General features: G+C 45.7%; 1 protein-coding gene across 1 annotated transcript in view; it reads left to right on the top strand.

Annotated features, from left to right (window-relative positions):
- The window catches only part of LOC137341328 (unconventional myosin-XVB-like), a 372,666-nt gene that overhangs the window by 189,672 nt on the left and 160,184 nt on the right, over positions 1 to 22,810 (top strand). The window contains exon 27 of the mRNA XM_068004452.1: positions 18,523 to 18,627. Coding sequence (XP_067860553.1) covers positions 18,523 to 18,627 — 105 coding nt within the window. The remainder of the gene's footprint in view (positions 1 to 18,522; positions 18,628 to 22,810) is intronic.

Below are 22,810 nucleotides of genomic sequence, written 5' to 3' on the forward strand. Positions count from 1 at the left end.
CAAGGCCTTAGAGAGAGTTCAGAAGAGATTTACTAGAATGGTGCCAGGGATGAGGGACTTCAGTTATGTGCACAGACTGGAGAAGTTGGGGTTGTTCTCCTTAGAACAGAGAAGGTTAAGAGGAGATTTGATAGAGGTGTTCAAAATCATGAACGGTTTTCACAGAGTAATTAAGGAGAAACTGTTTCCAGTGGCAGAAGGGTCGGTAACCAGAGGACACAGATTTAAGGTGATCGGCAGAAGAACCAGAGGAGACATAAGGAAACATTTTTTTTAGGCAGCGAGTTGTAATGATCGGGAATGCACTGCCTGAAAGGGTGGTGGAAGCAGATTCAATGGGAAAAGAGCAGAGGAATGGGACTAATTGGATAGCTCTTTCAAAGAGCCGGCACAAAAGAGAGCTGGCACAGGCACGATGGGCCGAATGGCCTCCTTCTCTGCTGTACCTATGTACCTATAATCATACTATGATTTAGGGGTGTGCAATGTCCGTGTATTTGGGGCGTGGAATGTCCGTGTGTTTGGGGTGTGGAATGTCCGTGTATTTGGGGTGTGGAATGTCCGTGTATTTGGGGTGTGGAATGTCCATGTATTTGGGGTGTGGAATGTCCTTGTATTTGGGGTGTGGAATGTCCTTGTATTTGGGGTGTGGAATGTCTATGTATTTAAGGTGTGTAATTTCCGTGTACTTGGGGGTGTGGAACATCCGTGCATTTAGGGTGTGGAATGTCCAGGTGTTTGGGGTGTGGGGCCTCTAGGTGTTTGGGGTGTGGAATGACCGTGTATTTGGCGATGTGGAATGTACGTGTATTTGGGGTGTGGAATGACAGTGTATTTGGCGATGTGGAGTGTCCTTGTATTGTGGCTGTAGAATGTACATGTATTTGAGGTGTGGCATGTCCGTGTATGTGGTGTATGGCCTGTCCATGTACTTGGGGCGTGGAATATCCGTGTATTTGGGGATGTGGAATATCCGTGTATTTGGTGGTGGGTAATATCCGTGTATTTGCTGGTGGGTAAAGTCCGTGTATTTGGGGTGGGTAATATCCGTGTATTTGGGGTGTGGGATGTGCACATCAGGGTCCCAGTGCTAACTAGGCCAGGGTGTGGAGGTTGTTTCATCTTTGCAAGTTGATAGTTTTAAGAGCCCCCTGCCCTGATATCGGTCCCACGTGGATTATGCATCCAGCACCATAGCAATAAGTCACACAGAATTATATAAAAGGTCACGTAAAAGCAAGATACACACACAGATATCATTATAGTAACTCCACTTGCTCGCTATACTACTGGGCAAGAAGGGTACGTGTATTTGGGGTGTGGAATATCCATGTATTTAGGGTGTGGAATATCTGTGTATTTGGGGATGTGGAATGTCCGTGTATTTGGGGTGTGGAATGTCCGTGTATTGGGGTGTGGAATGTCCGTGTATTGGGGTGTGGAATGTCCGTGTATTTGGGGTGTGGAATGTCCGTGTATTTGGGGTGTGGAATGTCCGTGTATTTGGGGTGTGGAATGTCCGTGTATTTGGGGTGTGGAATGTCCGTGTATTTGGGGTGTGGAATGTCCGTGTATTTGGGGTGTGGAATGTCCGTGTATTTGGGGTGTGGAATGTCCGTGTATTTGGGGTGTGGAATGTCCGTGTATTTGGGGTGTGGAATGTCCGTGTATTTGGGGTGTGGAATGTCCGTGTATTTGGGGTGTGGAATGTCCGTGTATTTGGGGTGTGGAATGTCCGTGTATTTGTGGTGTGGAATGTCCGTGTATTTGGGGTGTGGAATGTCCGTGTATTTGGGGTGTGGAATGTCCGTGTATTTGGGGTGTGGAATGTCCGTGTATTTGTGGTGTGGAATGTCCGTGTATTTGGGGATGTGGAATGTCCGTGTATTTGTGGTGTGGAATGTCCGTGTATATGGGGGTGTGGAATGTCCGTGTATTTGGGGTGTGGAATGTCCGTGTATTAGGGGTGTGGAATGTCCGTGTATTTGGGGTGTGGAATGTCCGTGTATTTAGGGTGTGGAATGTCCGTGTATTTGGGGTGTGGAATGTCCGTGTATTGGGGTGTGGAATGTCCGTGTATTTGGGGTGTGGAATGTCCGTGTATTTGGGGTGTGGAATGTCCGTGTATTTGGGGTGTGGAATGTCCGTGTATTTGGGGTGTGGAATGTCCGTGTATTTGGGGTGTGGAATGTCCGTGTATTTGGGGTGTGGAATGTCCGTGTATTTAGGGTGTGGAATGTCCGTGTATTGGGGTGTGGAATGTCCGTGTATTTAGGGTGTGGAATGTCCGTGTATTTGGGGTGTGGAATGTCCGTGTATTGGGGTGTGGAATGTCCGTGTATTTGGGGTGTGGAATGTCCGTGTATTTGGGGTGTGGAATGTCCGTGTATTTGGGGGTGTGGAATGTCCGTGTATTTGGGGATGTGGAATGTCCGTGTATTTGTGGTGTGGAATGTCCGTGTATTTGGGGGTGTGGAATGTCCGTGTATATGGGGTGTGGAATGTCCGTGTATTTGGGGGTGTGCAATGTCCGTGTATTTGGGGATGTGGAATGTCCGTGTATTTGCGGTGTGGAATGTCCGTGTATATGGGGGTGTGGAATGTCCGTGTATTTGGGGTGTGGAATGTCCGTGTATTTGGGGTGTGGAATGTCCGTGTATTTGGGGTGTGGAATGTCCGTGTATTTGTGGTGTGGAATGTCCGTGTATTTGGGGTGTGGAATGTCCGTGTATATGGGGTGTGGAATGTCCGTGTATTTGGGGGTGTGGAATGTCCGTGTATTTGGGGATGTGGAATGTCCGTGTATTTGTGGTGTGGAATGTCCGTGTATATGGGGGTGTGGAATGTCCGTGTATTTGGGGTGTGGAATGTCCGTGTATTTGGGGTGTGGAATGTCCGTGTATTTGGGGGTGTGGAATGTCCGTGTATTTGTGGTGTGGAATGTCCGTGTATTTGGGGTGTGGAATGTCCGTGTATTTGGGGTGTGGAATGTCCGTGTATTTGTGGTGTGGAATGTCCGTGTATTTGGGGTGTGGAATGTCCGTGTATTTGGGGGTGTGGAATGTCTGTGTATTTGGGGTGTGGAATGTCCGTGTATTTGGGGTGTGGAATGTCCGTGTATTTGGGGTGTGGAATGTCCGTGTATTTGTGGTGTGGAATGTCCGTGTATTTGGGGTGTGGAATGTCCGTGTATTTGTGGTGTGGAATGTCCGTGTATTTGGGGTGTGGAATATCCATGTATTTGGTGGTGGGTAATATCCATGTATTTGGTGGTGGGTAATATCCATGTATTTGGGGTGGGTAATATCCATGTATTTGGTGGTGGGTAATATCCATGTATTTGGGGTGGGTAATATCCATGTATTTGGTGGTGGGTAATATCCGTGTATTTGGTGCTGGGTAATATCCGTGTATTTGGGGTGGGTAATATCCGTGTATTTGGTGGTGGGTAATATCCATGTATTTGGTGGTGGGTAATATCCATGTATTTGGTGGTGGGTAATATCCATGTATTTGGGGTGGGTAATATCCGTGTATTTGGTGCTGGGTAATATCCGTGTATTTGGGGTGGGTAATATCCATGTATTTGGTGGTGGGTAATATCCGTGTATTTGGGGTGGGTAATATCCGTGTATTTGGTGGTGGGTAATATCCATGTATTTGGTGGTGGGTAATATCCGTTTATTTGGTGCTGGGTAATATCCGTGTATTTGGGGTGGGTAATATCCATGTATTTGGTGGTGGGTAATATCCATGTATTTGGTGGTGGGTAATATCCGTGTATTTGGGGTGGGTAATATCCATGTATTTGGTGGTGGGTAATATCCGTGTATTTGGTGCTGGGTAATATCCGTGTATTTGGGGTGGGTAATATCCGTGTATTTGGTGGTGGGTAATATCCGTGTATTTGGGGTGGGTAATATCCGTGTATTTGGGGTGGGTAATATCCGTGTATTTGGGGTGGGTAATATCCATGTATTTGGTGGTGGGTAATATCCGTGTATTTGGTGGTGGGTAATATCCATGTATTTGGTGGTGGGTAATATCCGTGTATTTGGGGTGGGTAATATCCGTGTATTTGGTGCTGGGTAATATCCGTGTATTTGGGGTGGGTAATATCCATGTATTTGGTGCTGGGTAATATCCATGTATTTGGTGGTGGGTAATATCCGTGTATTTGGGGTGGGTAATATCCGTGTATTTGGTGCTGGGTAATATCCGTGTATTTGGTGGTGGGTAATATCCGTGTATTTGGTGGTGGGTAATATCCATGTATTTGGTGGTGGGTAATATCCGTGTATTTGGTGGTGGGTAATATCCGTGTATTTGGTGGTGGGTAATATCCATGTATTTGGTGGTGGGTAATATCCGTGTATTTGGGGTGGGTAATATCCATGTATTTGGGGTGGGTAATATCCATGTATTTGGTGGTGGGTAATATACGTGTATTTGGGGTGGGTAATATCCATGTATTTGGTGGTGGGTAATATCCATGTATTTGGGGTGGGTAATATCCATGTATTTGGTGGTGGGTAATATCCATGTATTTGGGGTGGGTAATATCCATGTATTTGGTGGTGGGTAATATCCATGTATTTGGGGTGGGTAATATCCATGTATTTGGTGGTGGGTAATATCCATGTATTTGGGGTGGGTAATATCCGTGTATTTGGTGGTGGGTAATATCCATGTATTTGGTGGTGGGTAATATCCATGTATTTGGGGTGGGTAATATCCATGTATTTGGTGGTGGGTAATATCCATGTATTTGGTGGTGGGTAATATCCGTGTATTTGGGGTGGGTAATATCCATGTATTTGGTGGTGGGTAATATCCGTGTATTTGGGATGGGTAATATCCATGTATTTGGTGGTGGGTAATATCCATACATTTAGTGGTGGGTAATATCCATGTATTTGGTGGTGGGTAATATCCATGTATTTGGTGGTGGGTAATATCCATGTATTTGGTGGTGGGTAATATCCATGTATTTGGTGGTGGGTAATATCCATGTATTTGGTGGTGGGTAATATCCATGTATTTGGTGGTGGGTAATATCCGTGTATTTGGTGGTGGGTAATATCCGTGTATTTGGTGCTGGGTAATATCCATGTATTTGGTGGTGGGTAATATCCATGTATTTGGTGGTGGGTAATATCCATGTATTTGGTGGTGGGTAATATCCATGTATTTGGTGGTGGGTAATATCCGTGTATTTGGTGCTGGGTAATATCCGTGTATTTGGGGTGGGTAATATCCGTGTATTTGGTGGTGGGTAATATCCATGTATTTGGTGGTGGGTAATATCCATGTATTTGGTGGTGGGTAATATCCATGTATTTGGTGGTGGGTAATATCCATGTATTTGGGGTGGGTAATATCCGTGTATTTGGTGCTGGGTAATATCCGTGTATTTGGGGTGGGTAATATCCATGTATTTGGTGGTGGGTAATATCCGTGTATTTGGGGTGGGTAATATCCGTGTATTTGGTGGTGGGTAATATCCATGTATATGGTGGTGGGTAATATCCGTGTATTTGGGGTGGGTAATATCCGTGTATTTGGTGGTGGGTAATATCCATGTATTTGGTGGTGGGTAATATCCATGTATTTGGTGGTGGGTAATATCCATGTATTTGGTGGTGGGTAATATCCATGTATTTGGTGGTGGGTAATATCCATGTATTTGGTGGTGGGTAATATCCATGTATTTGGTGGTGGGTAATATCCGTGTATTTGGTGCTGGGTAATATCCGTGTATTTGGGGTGGGTAATATCCGTGTATTTGGTGGTGGGTAATATCCATGTATTTGGTGGTGGGTAATATCCATGTATTTGGTGGTGGGTAATATCCATGTATTTGGTGGTGGGTAATATCCATGTATTTGGGGTGGGTAATATCCGTGTATTTGGTGCTGGGTAATATCCGTGTATTTGGGGTGGGTAATATCCATGTATTTGGTGGTGGGTAATATCCGTGTATTTGGGGTGGGTAATATCCGTGTATTTGGTGGTGGGTAATATCCATGTATATGGTGGTGGTTAATATCCGTGTATTTGGGGTGGGTAATATCCGTGTATTTGGTGGTGGGTAATATCCGTGTATTTGGTGGTGGGTAATATCCGTGTATTTGGGGTGGGTAATATCCATGTATTTGGTGGTGGGTAATATCCATGTATTTGGTGGTGGGTAATATCCGTGTATTTGGTGGTGGGTAATATCCGTGTATTTGGTGGTGGGTAATATCCGTGTATTTGGGGTGGGTAATATCCGTGTATTTGGGGTGGGTAATATCCATGTATTTGGTGGTGGGTAATATCCGTGTATTTGGTGCTGGGTAATATCCGTGTATTTGGGGTGGGTAATATCCGTGTATTTGGTGGTGGGTAATATCCGTGTATTTGGGGTGGGTAATATCCGTGTATTTGGTGGTGGGTAATATCCGTGTATTTGGGGTGGGTAATATCCGTGTATTTGGTGCTGGGTAATATCCGTGTATTTGGGGTGGGTAATATCCGTGTATTTGGTGCTGGGTAATATCCATGTATTTGGTGGTGGGTAATATCCGTGTATTTGGGGTGGGTAATATCCGTGTATTTGGTGGTGGGTAATATCCGTGTATTTGGTGGTGGGTAATATCCGTGTATTTGGTGCTGGGTAATATCCGTGTATTTGGGGTGGGTAATATCCGTGTATTTGGTGGTGGGTAATATCCATGTATTTGGTGGTGGGTAATATCCATGTATTTGGTGGTGGGTAATATCCATGTATTTGGTGGTGGGTAATATCCATGTATTTGGGGTGGGTAATATCCGTGTATTTGGTGCTGGGTAATATCCGTGTATTTGGGGTGGGTAATATCCATGTATTTGGTGGTGGGTAATATCCGTGTATTTGGGGTGGGTAATATCCGTGTATTTGGTGGTGGGTAATATCCATGTATATGGTGGTGGGTAATATCCGTGTATTTGGGGTGGGTACTATCCGTGTATTTGGTGGTGGGTAATATCCATGTATTTGGTGGTGGGTAATATCCATGTATTTGGTGGTGGGTAATATCCATGTATTTGGTGGTGGGTAATATCCATGTATTTGGTGGTGGGTAATATCCATGTATTTGGTGGTGGGTAATATCCATGTATTTGGTGGTGGGTAATATCCGTGTATTTGGTGCTGGGTAATATCCGTGTATTTGGGGTGGGTAATATCCGTGTATTTGGTGGTGGGTAATATCCATGTATTTGGTGGTGGGTAATATCCATGTATTTGGTGGTGGGTAATATCCATGTATTTGGTGGTGGGTAATATCCATGTATTTGGGGTGGGTAATATCCGTGTATTTGGTGCTGGGTAATATCCGTGTATTTGGGGTGGGTAATATCCATGTATTTGGTGGTGGGTAATATCCGTGTATTTGGGGTGGGTAATATCCGTGTATTTGGTGGTGGGTAATATCCATGTATATGGTGGTGGTTAATATCCGTGTATTTGGGGTGGGTAATATCCGTGTATTTGGTGGTGGGTAATATCCGTGTATTTGGTGGTGGGTAATATCCGTGTATTTGGGGTGGGTAATATCCATGTATTTGGTGTTGGGTAATATCCATGTATTTGGTGGTGGGTAATATCCGTGTATTTGGTGGTGGGTAATATCCGTGTATTTGGTGGTGGGTAATATCCGTGTATTTGGGGTGGGTAATATCCGTGTATTTGGGGTGGGTAATATCCATGTATTTGGTGGTGGGTAATATCCGTGTATTTGGTGCTGGGTAATATCCGTGTATTTGGGGTGGGTAATATCCGTGTATTTGGTGGTGGGTAATATCCGTGTATTTGGGGTGGGTAATATCCGTGTATTTGGTGGTGGGTAATATCCGTGTATTTGGGGTGGGTAATATCCGTGTATTTGGTGCTGGGTAATATCCGTGTATTTGGGGTGGGTAATATCCGTGTATTTGGTGCTGGGTAATATCCATGTATTTGGTGGTGGGTAATATCCGTGTATTTGGGGTGGGTAATATCCGTGTATTTGGTGGTGGGTAATATCCGTGTATTTGGTGGTGGGTAATATCCGTGTATTTGGTGGTGGGTAATATCCATGTATTTGGTGGTGGGTAATATCCGTGTATTTGGTGGTGGGTAATATCCGTGTATTTGGTGGTGGGTAATATCCATGTATTTGGTGGTGGGTAATATCCGTGTATTTGGGGTGGGTAATATCCATGTATTTGGGGTGGGTAATATCCATGTATTTGGTGGTGGGTAATATCCGTGTATTTGGGGTGGGTAATATCCATGTATTTGGTGGTGGGTAATATCCATGTATTTGGGGTGGGTAATATCCATGTATTTGGTGGTGGGTAATATCCATGTATTTGGGGTGGGTAATATCCATGTATTTGGTGGTGGGTAATATCCATGTATTTGGGGTGGGTAATATCCATGTATTTGGTGGTGGGTAATATCCATGTATTTGGGGTGGGTAATATCCGTGTATTTGGTGGTGGGTAATATCCATGTATTTGGTGGTGGGTAATATCCATGTATTTGGGGTGGGTAATATCCATGTATTTGGTGGTGGGTAATATCCATGTATTTGGTGGTGGGTAATATCCGTGTATTTGGGGTGGGTAATATCCATGTATTTGGTGGTGGGTAATATCCGTGTATTTGGGGTGGGTAATATCCGTGTATTTGGGGTGGGTAATATCCATGTATTTGGTGCTGGGTAATATCCATGTATTTGGTGGTGGGTAATATCCATGTATTTGGTGGTGGGTAATATCCGTGTATTTGGGGTGGGTAATATGCGTGTATTTGGGGTGGGTAATATGCGTGTATTTGGTGGTGGGTAATATCCGTGTATTTGGGGTGGGTAATATGCGTGTATTTGGTGGTGGGTAATATCCATGTATTTGGTGGTGGGTAATATCCATGTATTTGGTGGTGGGTAATATCCGTGTATTTGGGGTGGGTAATATGCGTGTATTTGGTGGTGGGTAATATCCGTGTATTTGGTGGTGGGTAATATCCGTGTATTTGGGGTGGGTAATATCCGTGTATTTCGTGGTGGGTAATATCCGTGTATTTGGGGTGGGTAATATCCATGTATTTGGGGTGGGTAATATCCGTGTATTTGGTGGTGGGTAATATCCATGTATTTGGTGGTGGGTAATATCCATGTATTTGGGGTGGGTAATATCCATGTATTTGGTGGTGGGTAATATCCGTGTATTTGGGGTGGGTAATATCCGTGTATTTGGTGGTGGGTAATATCCGTGTATTTGGGGTGGGTAATATCCGTGTATTTGGGGTGGGTAATATCCATGTATTTGGTGGTGGGTAATATCCATGTATTTGGGGTGGGTAATATCCGTGTATTTGGGGTGGGTAATATCCGTGTATTTGGGGTGGGTAATATCCGTGTATTTGGGGTGGGTAATATCCATGTATTTGGCGTGGGTAATATCCATGTATTTGGGGTGGGTAATATCCGTGTATTTGGGGTGGGTAATATCCGTGTATTTGGGGTGGGTAATATCCGTGTATTTGGTGCTGGGTAATATCCATGTATTGGGGTGGGTAATATCCATGTATTTGGGGTGGGTAATATCCGTGTATTTGGGGTGGGTAATATCCGTGTATTTGGGGTGTGGAATGTCCACGTAAGGGTCCCAGTGCTAACTAGGCCAGGGTGTGGAGGTTGTTTCATCTTTGCAAGTTGATAATTTTAAGAGCCCCCTGCCCTGATATCGGTCCCACGTGGATTATGCATCCAGCACCATAGCAATAAGTCACACAGAATTATATAAAAGGTCATATAAAGGCAAGATACACACACAGATATCATTATAGTAACTCCACTTGCTCGCTATACTACTGGGCAAGAAGGGTACGTGTATTGGGGTGTGGAATATCCATGTATTTAGGGTGTGGAATGTCCGTGTATTTGGGGGTGTGGATTGTCCATGTATTTGTGGTATGAAACACCTATGTATTTGGGGGTGTGGAATATCCGTGTAAATGAGGTGTGCAATGTCCATGTATTTGTGGATGTGGAATGTCCGTGTATTTGGGGTTTGGAATGTACATGTATTTGGGGATGTGGAATGTCCGTGTATTTGGGGTTTGGAATGTACATGTATTTGGAGGTGTGGAATGACCGTGTATTTGGGGTTTGGAATGTACATGTATTTGTGGATGTGGAATGTCCGTGTATTTGGGGTTTGGAATTTACATGTATTTGGGGATGTGGAATGTCCTTGTATTTGGAGGTGTGGAATGACCGTGTATTTGGGGTTTGGAATGTACATGTATTTGTGGATGTGGAATGTCCGTGTATTTGGCTGTGTGATGCCGTGTATTTGTGGTGTGGAATATCAATGCATTTGGAGTGTGGAATGTCCGTATATTTAGGGGTAGAATGTCCGTGTATTTGGGGTGTGTGATGTCCGTGTATTTGGGGTGTGTGATGTCCGTGTATATGGAGTGTGGAACGTACGTGCATTGGGGTGAGGAATGTCTGTGTATTTGAGGGTGAGGAATGTCCATCTATTTTGTGGTGGGTAATATCCGTGTATTTGGGTTTTTTTTTTATTCGTTCTCGGGATGTGGGCGTCGCTGGCGAGGCCAGCATTTATTGCCCATCCCTAATTGCCCTCGAGAAGGTGGTGGTGAGCCGCCTTCTTGAACCACTGCTGTCCGTGTGGTGACGGTTCTCCCACAGTGCTGTTAGGAAGGGAGTTCCAGGATTTTGACCCAGCGACAATGAAGGAACGGCGATATATTTCCAAGTCGGGATGGTGTGTGACTTGGAGGGGAACGTGCAGGTGGTGGTGTTCCCATGTGCCTGCTGCTCTTGTCCTTCTAGGTGGTAGAGGTCGCGAGTTTGGGAGGTGCTGTCGAAGAAGCCTTGGCGAGTTGCTGCAGTGCATCCTGTGGATGGTACACACTGCAGCCACAGTGCGCCGGTGGTGAAGGGAGTGAATGTTTAGTGTGGTGGATGGGGTGCCAATCAAGCGGCTGCTTTATCTTGGGTGGGTAATATCCGTGTATTTGGGGTGTGGAATGTTCGTGTATTTGGGGTGGGTAATATCCGTGTATTTGGGGTGTGGAATGTCCGTGTATTTGGGGTGGGTAATATCCGTGTATTTGCTGGTGGGTAAAGTCCGTGTATTTGGGGTGGGTAATATCCGTGTATTTGGGGTGTGGAATGTCCACGTAAGGGTCCCAGTGCTAACTAGGCCAGGGTGTGGAGGTTGTTTCATCTTTGCAAGTTGATAATTTTAAGAGCCCCCTGCCCTGATATCGGTCCCACGTGGTTTATGCATCCAGCACCATAGCAATAAGTCACACAGAATTATATAAAAGGTCACGTAAAAGCAAGATACACACACAGATATCATTATAGTAACTCCACTTGCTCGCTATACTACTGGGCAAGAAGGGTACGTGTATTGGGGTGTGGAATATCCATGTATTTAGGGTGTGGAATGTCCGTGTATTTGGGGTGTGGAATGTCCGTGTATTTGTGGTGTGGAATGTCCGTGTATTTGGGGTGTGGAATGTCCGTGTATTTGGGGTGTGGAATGTCCGTGTATTTGGGGTGTGGAATGTCCGTGTATATGGGGTGTGGAATGTCCGTGTATTTGTGGTGTGGAATGTCCGTGTATTTGTGGTGTGGAATGTCCGTGTATTTGTGGTGTGGAATGTCCGTGTATTTGTGGTGTGGAATGTCCGTGTATTTGGGGTGTGGAATGTCCGTGTATTTGTGGTGTGGAATGTCCGTGTATTTGTGGTGTGGAATGTCCGTGTATTTGGGGTGTGGAATGTCCGTGTATTTGTGGTGTGGAATGTCCGTGTATTTGGGGGTGTGGAATGTCCGTGTATTTGTGGTGTGAAATGCCTATGTATTTGGGGGTGTTGGATATCCATGTATCTGGGGTGTGGAATGTACGTGTATTTGGGGTGGGTAATATCCATGTATTTGGTGGTGGGTAATATCCATGTATTTGGTGGTGGGTAATATCCATGTATTTGGTGGTGGGTAATGTCCGTGTATTTGGGGATGTGGAATGTCCGTGTATTTGTGATGTGGAATGTCCGTGTATTTGTGGTGTGGAATGTCCGTGTATTTGGGGTGTGGAATGTCCGTGTATTTGTGGTGTGGAATGTCCGTGTATTTGGGGTGTGGAATGTCCGTGTATTTGGGGATGTGGAATGTCCGTGTATTTGGGGTGTGGAATGTCCGTGTATTTGGGGTGTGGAATGTCCGTGTATATGGGGTGTGGAATGTCCGTGTATTTGGGGGTGTGGAATGTCCGTGTATTTGTGGTGTGGAATGTCCGTGTATTTGGGGTGTGGAATGTCCGTGTATATGGGGTGTGGAATGTCCGTGTATTTGGGGTGTGGAATGTCCGTGTATATGGGGTGTGGAATGTCCGTGTATTTGGGGTGTGGAATGTCCGTGTATATGGGGTGTGGAATGTCCGTGTATTTGGGGTGTGGAATGTCCGTGTATTTGGGGTGTGGAATGTCCGTGTATTTGGGGTGTGGAATGTCCGTGTATTTGTGGTGTGGAATGTCCGTGTATTTGTGGTGTGGAATGTCCGTGTATTTGGGGGTGTGGAATGTCCGTGTATTTGGGGATGTGGAATGTCCGTGTATTTGGGGATGTGGAATGTCCGTGTATATGGGGTGTGGAATACCCGTGTATTTGGGGTGTGGAATGTCCGTGTATTTGGGGGTGTGGAATGTCCGTGTATTTGGGGATGTGGAATGTCCGTGTATTTGGGGATGTGGAATGTCCGTGTATATGGGGTGTGGAATATCCGTGTATTTGGGGTGTGGAATGTCCGTGTATTTGGGGTGTGGAATGTCCGTGTATTTGGGGATGTGGAATGTCCGTGTATTTGGGGATGTGGAATGTCCGTGTATTTGGGGATGTGGAATGTCCGTGTATATGGGGTGTGGAATATCCGTGTATTTGGGGTGTGGAATGTCCGTGTATTTGATGGTAGGTAATATCCGTGTATTTGGGGTGGGTAATATCCATGTATTTGGGGTGGGTAATATCCGTGTATTTGGGGTGGGTAATATCCATGTATTTGGGGTGGGTAATATCCGTGTATTTGGTGGTGGGTAATATCCATGTATTTGGGGTGGGTAATATCCGTGTATTTGGTGGTGGGTAATATCCATGTATTTGGGGTGGGTAATATCCATGTATTTGGGGTGGGTAATATCCGTGTATTTGGGGTGGGTAATATCCGTGTATTTGGTGGTGGGTAATATCCATGTATTTGGTGGTGGGTAATATCCGTGTATTTGGTGGTGGGTAATATCCGTGTATTTGGGGTGGGTAATATCCATGTATTTGGTGGTGGGTAATATCCGTGTATTTGGTGGTGGGTAATATCCGTGTATTTGGGGTGGGTAATATCCGTGTATTTGGGGTGGGTAATATCCATGTATTTGGTGGTGGGTAATATCCGTGTATTTGGTGGTGGGTAATATCCGTGTATTTGGGGTGGGTAATATCCATGTATTTGGTGGTGGGTAATATCCGTGTATTTGTGGTGGGTAATATCCATGTATTTGGTGGTGGGTAATATCCGTGTATTTGGTGGTGGGTAATATCCGTGTATTTGGGGTGGGTAATATCCATGTATTTGGGGTGGGTAATATCCGTGTATTTGGGGTGGGTAATATCCATGTATTTGGTGGTGGGTAATATCCGTGTATTTGGTGGTGGTTAATATCCGTGTATTTGGGGTGGGTAATATCCGTGTATTTGGTGGTGGGTAATATCCATGTATTTGGTGGTGGGTAATATCCGTGTATTTGGTGGTGGGTAATATCCGTGTATTTGGTGGTGGGTAATATCCGTGTATTTGGTGGTGGGTAATATCCGTGTATTTGGTGGTGGGTAATATCCATGTATTTGGTGGTGGGTAATATCCGTGTATTTGGTGGTGGGTAATATCCATGTATTTGGGGTGGGTAATATCCGTGTATTTGGTGGTGGGTAATATCCGTGTATTTGGTGGTGGGTAATATCCGTGTATTTGGTGGTGGGTAATATCCATGTATTTGGGGTGGGTAATATCCGTGTATTTGGTGGTGGGTAATATCCATGTATTTGGGGTGGGTAATATCCATGTATTTGGTGCTGGGTAATATCCATGTATTTGGTGGTGGGTAATATCCGTGTATTTGGGGTGGGTAATATCCGTGTATTTGGTGGTGGGTAATATCCGTGTATTTGGGGTGGGTAATATCCGTGTATTTGGTGGTGGGTAATATCCGTGTATTTGGGGTGGGTAATATCCGTGTATTTGGTGGTGGGTAATATCCATGTATTTGGGGTGGGTAATATCCATGTATTTGGTGGTGGGTAATATCCATGTATTTGGGGTGGGTAATATCCATGTATTTGGTGGTGGGTAATATCCGTGTATTTGGTGGTGGGTAATATCCATGTATTTGGGGTGGGTAATATCCATGTATTTGGTGGTGGGTAATATCCATGTATTTGGTGGTGGGTAATATCCATGTATTTGGTGGTGGGTAATATCCGTGTATTTTGTGGTGGGTAATATCCATGTATTTGGTGGTGGGTAATATCCGTGTATTTGGTGGTGGGTAATATCCATGTATTTGGGGTGGGTAATATCCATGTATTTGGGGTGTGGAATGTCCGTGTATTTGGGGTGGGTAATATCCGTGTATTTGGGGTGGGTAATATCCGTGTATTTGGGGTGTGGGATGTGCACATCAGGGTCCCAGTGCTAACTAGGCCAGGGTGTGGAGGTTGTTTCATCTTTGCAAGTTGATAATTTTAAGAGCCCCCTGCCCTGATATCGGTCCCACGTGGATTATGCATCCAGCACCATAGCAATAAGTCACACAGAATTATATAAAAGGTCACGTAAAAGCAAGATACACACACAGATATCATTATAGTAACTCCACTTGCTCGCTATACTACTGGGCAAGAAGGGTACGTGTATTGGGGTGTGGAATATCCATGTATTTAGGGTGTGGAATGTCCGTGTATTTGGGGGGGTGGATTGTCCATGTATTTGTGGTATGAAACACCTATGTATTTGGGGGTGTGGAATATCCGTGTAAATGAGGTGTGCAATGTCCATGTATTTGGGGATGTGGAATGTCCGTGTATTTGGGGTGTGGAATGACAGTGTATTTGGGGTGTGGAATGACCGTGTATTTGGGGTGTGTGATGTCCGTGTATATGGAGTGTGGAACGTACGTGCATTGGGGTGAGGAATGTCTGTGTATTTGAGGGTGAGGAATGTCCATCTATTTGGTGGTGGGTAATAGCCGTGTATTTGGGGGTTTTTTTTATTCGTTGTCGGGATGTGGGCGTCGCTGGCGAGGCCGGCATTTATTGCCCATCCCTAATTGCCCTCGAGAAGGTGGTGGTGAGCCGCCTTCTTGAACCGCTGCAGTCCGTGTGGTGACGGTTCTCCCACAGTGCTGTTAGGAAGGGAGTTCCAGGATTTTGACCCAGCGACGATGAAGGAACGGCCGATATATTTCCAAGTCGGGATGGTGTGTGACTTGGAGGGGAACGTGCAGGTGGTGTTGTTCCCATGTGCCTGCTGCCCTTGTCCTTCTAGGTGGTAGAGGTCGCGAGTTTGGGAGGTGCTGTTGAAGAAGCCTTGGCGAGTTGCTGCAGTGCATCCTGTGGATGGTACACACTGCAGCCACAGTGCACCGGTGGTGAAGGGAGTGAATGTTTAGTGTGGTGGATGGGGTGCCAATCAAGCGGCTGCTTTATCTTGGGTGGGTAATATCCGTGTATTTGGGGTGGGTAATATCCGTGTATTTGGGGGTGTGGAATATCCGTGTATTTGGGGTGTGGAATGTCCGTGTATTTGGGATGTGGAATGTCCGTGTATTTGGGGTGTGGAATGTCCGTGTATTTGGGATGTGGAATGTCCGTGTATTTGGGATGTGGAATGTCCGTGTATTTGGGATGTGGAATGTCCGTGTATTTGGGATGTGGAATGTCGGTGTATTTGGGGATGTGGAGTTTTTTTGTATTTCAAGTGCCTGTGTATTGGCAGTGTGAAGTGTATGTGTATTGTCTGTGTGGCATGTCTCCGTATTGGGAGAGTGTAATGTTCATGTAATGGGGGTGTGGAGTGTCTGTGTATTGTTCGTCTGGAGCCTCTGTTATTCGTGTACAGAGTCTGCTTATTGGGTGTGTGGGGAGTCTGCGTGGTTGCGAGTGGGGAGAGTCAGCGTATTGGAAGTATGGAGTGTCTGCGTAGTGGGAGTATGGAGTGTCTGCGTATTGGGAGTATGGAGAGTCTGCGTATTGGGAGTATGGAGTGTCTGCGTATTGGGAGTATGGAGTGTCTGCGTATTTGAAGTACGGAGTATCTGTATATTGGGAGTATGGATTGTCTGCGTATTGGGAGTATGGATTGTCTGCGTATTGGGAGTATGGATTGTCTGCGTATTGGGAGTATGGAGTGTCTGCGTATTGGAAGTATGGATTGTCTGCGTATTGGGAGTATGGATTGTCTGCGTATTGGAAGTATGGATTGTCTGCGTATTGGGAGTATGGAGTGTCTGCGTATTGGAAGTATGGATTGTCTGCGTATTGGAAGTATGGATTGTCTGCGTATTGGGAGTATGGAGTGTCTGCGTATTGGAAGTATGGATTGTCTGCGTATTGGGAGTATGGAGTGTCTGCGTATTGGAAGTATGGATTGTCTGCGTATTGGAAGTATGGATTGTCTGCGTATTGGGAGTATGGAGTGTCTACGTATTGGAAGTATGGATTGTCTGCGTATTGGGAGTATGGAGTGTCTGCGTATTGGAAGTATGGATTATCTGCGTATTGGGAGTATGGAGTGTCTGCGTATTGGGAGTATGGATTGTCTGCGTATTGGGAGTATGGAGTGTCTGCGTATTGGGAGTATGGAGTGTCTGCGTATTGGAAGTATGGATTATCTGCGTATTGGGAGTATGGATTGTCTGCGTATTGGAAGTATGGATTGTCTGCGTATTGGGAGTATGGAGTGTCTGCGTATTGGAAGTATGGATTGTCTGCGTATTGGGAGTATGGAGTGTCTGCGTATTGGGAGTATGGATTGTCTGCGTATTGGGAGTATGGAGTGTCTGCGTATTGGGAGTATGGTGCGTCTGTATATTGGGAGTATGGAATGTCTGCGTATTGGGAGTATGGATTGTCTGCGTATTGGGAGAATGGATTGTCTGCGTATTGGGAGTATGGATTATCTGCGTATTGGGAGTATGGATTGTCTGCGTATTGGAAGTATGGATTGTCTGCGTATTGGGAGTATGGAGTGTCTGCGTATTGGGAGTATGGAGTGTCTGCGTATTGGGAGTATGGTGCATCTGCGTATTGGGAGTATGGAGTTTCTGCGTATTGGGAGTATGGAATGTCTGCGTATTGGGAGTATGGAGTGTCTGCGTATTGGGAGTATGGTGCGTCTGTGTACTGGGAGAATGGAGTTTCTGCGTATTGGGAATATGGAGTGTCTGCGTATTGGGAGTATGGTGCATCTGCGTATTGGGAGTATGGAGTTTCTGCGTATTGGGAGTATGGAATGTCTGCGTATTGGGAGTATGGAGTGTCTGCGTATTGGGAGTATGGTGCGTCTGTGTACTGGGAGAATGGAGTTTCTGCGTATTGGGAATATGGAGTGTCTGCGTATTGGGAATATGGAGTGTCTGCGTATTGGGAGTATGGAGTGTCTGCGTATTGGGAGTATGGTGCATCTGCGTATTGGGAGTATGGAGTTTTTGCGTTTTGGGAGTATGGAATGTCTGCGTATTGGGAGTATGGAATGTCTGCGTATTGGGAGTATGGAGTGTCTGCGTATTGGGAGTATGGAGTTTCTGCGTATTGGGAGTATGGAATGTCTGCGTATTGGGAGTATGGAATGTCTGCGTATTGGGAGTATGGAGTGTCTGCGTATTGGGAGTATGGAGTGTCTGCGTATTGGGAGTATGGAGTTTCTGCGTATTGGGAGTATGGAGCGTCTGCATATTGGGAGTATGGAGTGTCTCCGTATTGGGAGTATGGAGTGTCTGCGTATTGGGAATATGGAGTTTCTGCGTATTGGGAGTATGGAGTTTCTGCGTATTGGGAGTATGGAGCGTCTGCATATTGGGAGTATGGAGTGTCTCCGTATTGGGAGTATGGAGTGCCTGCGTATTGGGAATATGGAGTGTCTGCGTATTGGGAGTATGGAGAGTCTGTGTATTGGGAATATGGAGTGTCTGTGTATTAGGAGTATGGAGCATCTGCGTATTGGGAGTGTGGAGAGTCTGTGTATTCTAATTGAACTATTTGTATATGTCTTGCCTGATACCACTGTCTGTCAGCGATCCTATGTACACAATTCAACACTTGTTGAATTCACTGATCCTCGGCTGGGATACTTTGATCAGTAGCACTCATTGCCTTTTCCCGTTCTTCGTATTGTTTTCCAGGACAGGCGCCTGCCTTCGATAATCAGGTTACCGAGGTATCCCCACCACACGTTAAGGCGGACATCAATGTCTCACTTCCTGCAGATGTCAACAGCCACCCCTTCAGTAAATTCATCAATCAGCACTTCCAGGTAGAGCAATCCAAGACTTGCACATGGGGAGGAAGAGGGGAATTGGGACTCCTAAGAGGCCCACAGTGTGGGGGTTCAGGTTTCACCCTTTGACCTCCAACACTTTGCTGTGAGTGTTGGGTTAGTGCAGAAAATTCCTCTGACTGTACCAAGAATCTCAAATATGAACCTCAACTACCAGTGAACAGGCTGCACGATTGGAGGGCTGACATGCACCAGGCCCCGTGGTTGAGATGCCAACCCAATTGAAGAGTTTATGACAGAAGCTGGTGGTTTAAAAGGAACTTCAGTCCATTGAAGACCAGTCACTTCAATGGCAACAGTCCTGAACTGTTTCGGTTCACAGCAATGTGGCATTCACCATTGGTGAGGGGCGGCCAGGGAGACAAAGTGTACAGGGGAGGAAGAGCTATGAGAAGGGATCAGAGAAACTCAAACCTCATACAGAGATTTTCCAGGTTCCGTCCCTGGGAGCAGTGGGGGCACTTTCAAGTATCCACAATGGTGTAAACTGGGCCATATCGGATCGGCCGTCCATTACACACCCTGCCCGGTTTTCCTTTCCAATGTAGTGTGCGAACGGCAGCCAATCCTATAACGCTGATTTACACCATCGCCAAAAGATGAAAGTGCCACCATTGCCCCAGCTGCATGCAACACCTATTGGATAATCAGGTGGACTCCTTAACAGGCGTGTGTTCCAATCACTCCGATTTTCCAATAGTCACTGCACCCAGGCAATCCGGAGCACCTTGTCATAGACCCAGGAAAATCTCCCCTTTACTGTCTGGGATAACATATTTAAGGGGTAACCTCATTGATTGATATAAAATATTAACTGGGATAAAGAAGGTAAATCAGAATATTACTGCAGAGGAAAGTAGGAGCAGAAAACATAAATTCAAATTAGTGAAAAATTAAATTTAGAACAGATATTGGAGAGAATTTCTTTACCGAAAGAGTGAGAAATGTTTGAAATAATCTGCCGGCTAGGTGTTCGAGGCAGAGATACTGGGAATGTTTAATCAGAGCCTGGATGCTATAGTGGGAGAGTTAAGGTACTGGAGGGATAGGCTTCGATGGGAGTATTAAGGTACTAGAGGGATGGGCTTAGATGGAAGAGTTAGGACACTTGAGGGATGGGTGGTGACAGCGGAGTATTAGGGTATTAGAGAGGTGGGCTTCGATGGGAGAGTTGGGGTACTAGAGGGATGGGCTTTGGTGGGAGAATTAGAATACTAGAGGGATTGGCTTCAATGGGCAAGTTAGGTACTGGAGGGATGAGCTTTGATGGACGAGTTAGGGTACTAGATGGATGAGCTTCGATGGGAGAGTTATGGTACCAAAGTAATGGACCTCAATGGGATAGTTGCCTGATAGCAAGTCCACCGGACCCACCAAGCCGGCCACCAAGAAGGTCCAGTTAAAAACAGATTCTCCCAGTGGCTAGTATCAGTGAATCTGGCAAGTCCAATCCAGGGTTGTCACTTCAGGAGCTCGTGGCCCCAGCACCCAACACAAGAGCAGCAAAGAAAAGAAGAGAAATAAAAAGGAAAAAACAATTTCAGATTGCCAGTGTTTGCAGTTCATTACTTTCTATCTGAGGGAGGCCATGATGTGGAGATGCCGGTGATGGACTGGGGTGGACAAATGTAAGGACTTGCACAACACCAGGTTATAGTCCAACAGTTTTATTTTAAATCACAAGCTTTCGGAGCTTACCTCCTTCGTCAGGTGAGTGAAGGGATTCTAAAAACGCATAGCATGTATAGTCAGAGAACAATGCCTGGTGATTACAGATAATCTTTCCAACTGCCCCCTATAACACCTCAGCTGGGAGACGATCACAGCAATCAAAGGTGTCGTTGGTGTTCAGACAGGTTAGCCACGGAAAACATTACATCCCAGTATACTGAATACACAATGGGTCAGGTCACAAAGGCAGAGAGAAAAAGAGAGAGAGAATGTCCAGTTGTATTAAAAACAGATAACTTTTTTTCACTGGTGGGGTTACATGGAGTGTGACATGAACCCAAGATCCCGGTTGAGGCCGTCCTCATGGGTGCGGAACTTGGCTATCAATTTCTGCTCGACGATTTTGCGTTGTCGTGTGTCTCGAAGGCCGCCTTGGAGAACGCTTACCCGAAGATCGGAGCTGAAAGACGCCCTCATAAGAACGGGATATGACACTCGACTCGTCGATCGACAGTTCCGACGGGCCACAGCGAAAAATCGCATAGACCTCCTCAGAAGACTAACACGGGACACAACCAACAGAGTATCCTTCGTCGTCCAGTACTTCCCCGGAGCAGAGAAACTACGCCATTTTCTTCGCAGCCTTCAACATGTCATCGATGAAGACGAACACCTTGCTAAGGCCATCCCCACACCTCCACTACTCGCCTTTAAACAGCCACCCAACCTCAAACAGACCATCGTTCGCAGCAAATTACCCAGCTTTCAGGAGAACAGCGTCCACGACACCACACAACCCTGCCATGGCAAACTCTGCAAGACGTGCCACATCATCGACACAGATACCACCATCACACGAGAGGACACCACCCACCAGGTACATGGTTCATACTCCTGTGACTCGGCCAACGTTGTCTACCTCATACGTTGCAAGAAAGGATGCCCCAGAGCATGGTACATCGGCCAGACCATGCAGACACTGCGACAATGGATGAACGGACACTGCGCAACAATCGCCAAACAGGAGGGTTCTCTCCCTGTCGGGGAACACTTCAGCAGTCAAGGACATTCAGCCTCCGATCTTCGGGTAAGCGTACTCCAAGGCGGCCTTCGAGACACATGACAACGCAAAATCGTCGAGCAGAAATTGATAGCCAAGTTTCGCACCCATGAGGACGGCCTCGACCGGGATCTTGGGTTCATGTCACACTACATGTAACCCCACCAGCGAAAAAAAGTTATCTGTTTTTAATACAACTGGACATTCTCTCTCTCTCTCTCTCTCTGCCTTTCGGGTCTCTTTCTCTCTCTGTCTTTGTGACCTGACCCATTGTGTATTCAGTATACTGGGATGTAATGTTTTCCGTGGCTAACCTGTCTGAACACCAACGACACCTTTGATTGCTGTGATCGTCTCCCAGCCGAGGTGTTTTCGGGGGCAGTTGGAAAGATTATCTGTAATCACCAGGCATTGTTCTCTGACTATATATGCTCTGCGTTTTTAGAATCCCTTCACTCACCTGACGAAGGAGGTAAGCTCCGAAAGCTTGTGGTTTAAAATAAAACTGTTGGACTATAACCTGGTGTTGTGCAAGTCCTTACATTTATCTGAGGGAGGTGAGCAGCTCCACAGTTTAAGGTCCCGGGAAGAATAGGCTGCAGTAAAAGACAGAGCAGCACATCTTCGACTTCAACACACTGAGGATACAGGGAGTAAGATGGAGTATTTGGAGCTATGGAGGAACATGAGAGAAAGGCTTAGCAAAGCAATGAACATAGCATTGATAAAACAGAGAGAGACAAGAAAGGTTGTGACAGAGTTGAAGGCTGGAGGTGAGAGAAGATTAACCATCAGATGATCAGCTGACTTTCAGATAAATCTGATAAGAGACAGAATTAATGTGACACGTGGTGTCCTGTGCATTTTAAATTTGCTCATCATTTTACTGGAACAATAATCAGTATTGTGGGGCAGTTCGATTACGAGCCAGCTCTGGATCACAAAGGCCATTTGGCCCATCTTAGCTTGTCCATCTGGAAAGACCCTACACCTACCTCCGACACAACATCCAGCATTTTCTACAATGATTCCAGGGGTTGTGCCTCCAATACTCTGCCCAGAAGTCCATTCTATGTATCAATCATTTCTTTGCGTCAAGAACATCCTAAATCACTAGAATTTGTTTAAACCTTCTGTCTGTGTTATCTACATTTCAACAACACCTATAAAAGTAATATATAGTTTACGATAAGGTATTGACTCATTAAACAATAAATGTTTCTCCTGATTGTGGGACAGAAATCTGTGGAATGTTTTACAGAGTATGAGAGGTCGTTGATCAGGTCCTCCCCAGGAGAAGTAAACATGCCCTCTCGTGCTGAGTGAAATGTAACTTTGAAACCCAAACATGGCAGCCCAGTGCAACTGGGATCAAAGTAGTCAGCAGAGAACCCCTCCAGATGGATCCCAGCATAAATCTGCCATAAA

Source organism: Heptranchias perlo, chromosome 23, assembly GCF_035084215.1.
Source record: "Heptranchias perlo isolate sHepPer1 chromosome 23, sHepPer1.hap1, whole genome shotgun sequence".
Taxonomy (NCBI): domain Eukaryota; kingdom Metazoa; phylum Chordata; class Chondrichthyes; order Hexanchiformes; family Hexanchidae; genus Heptranchias; species Heptranchias perlo.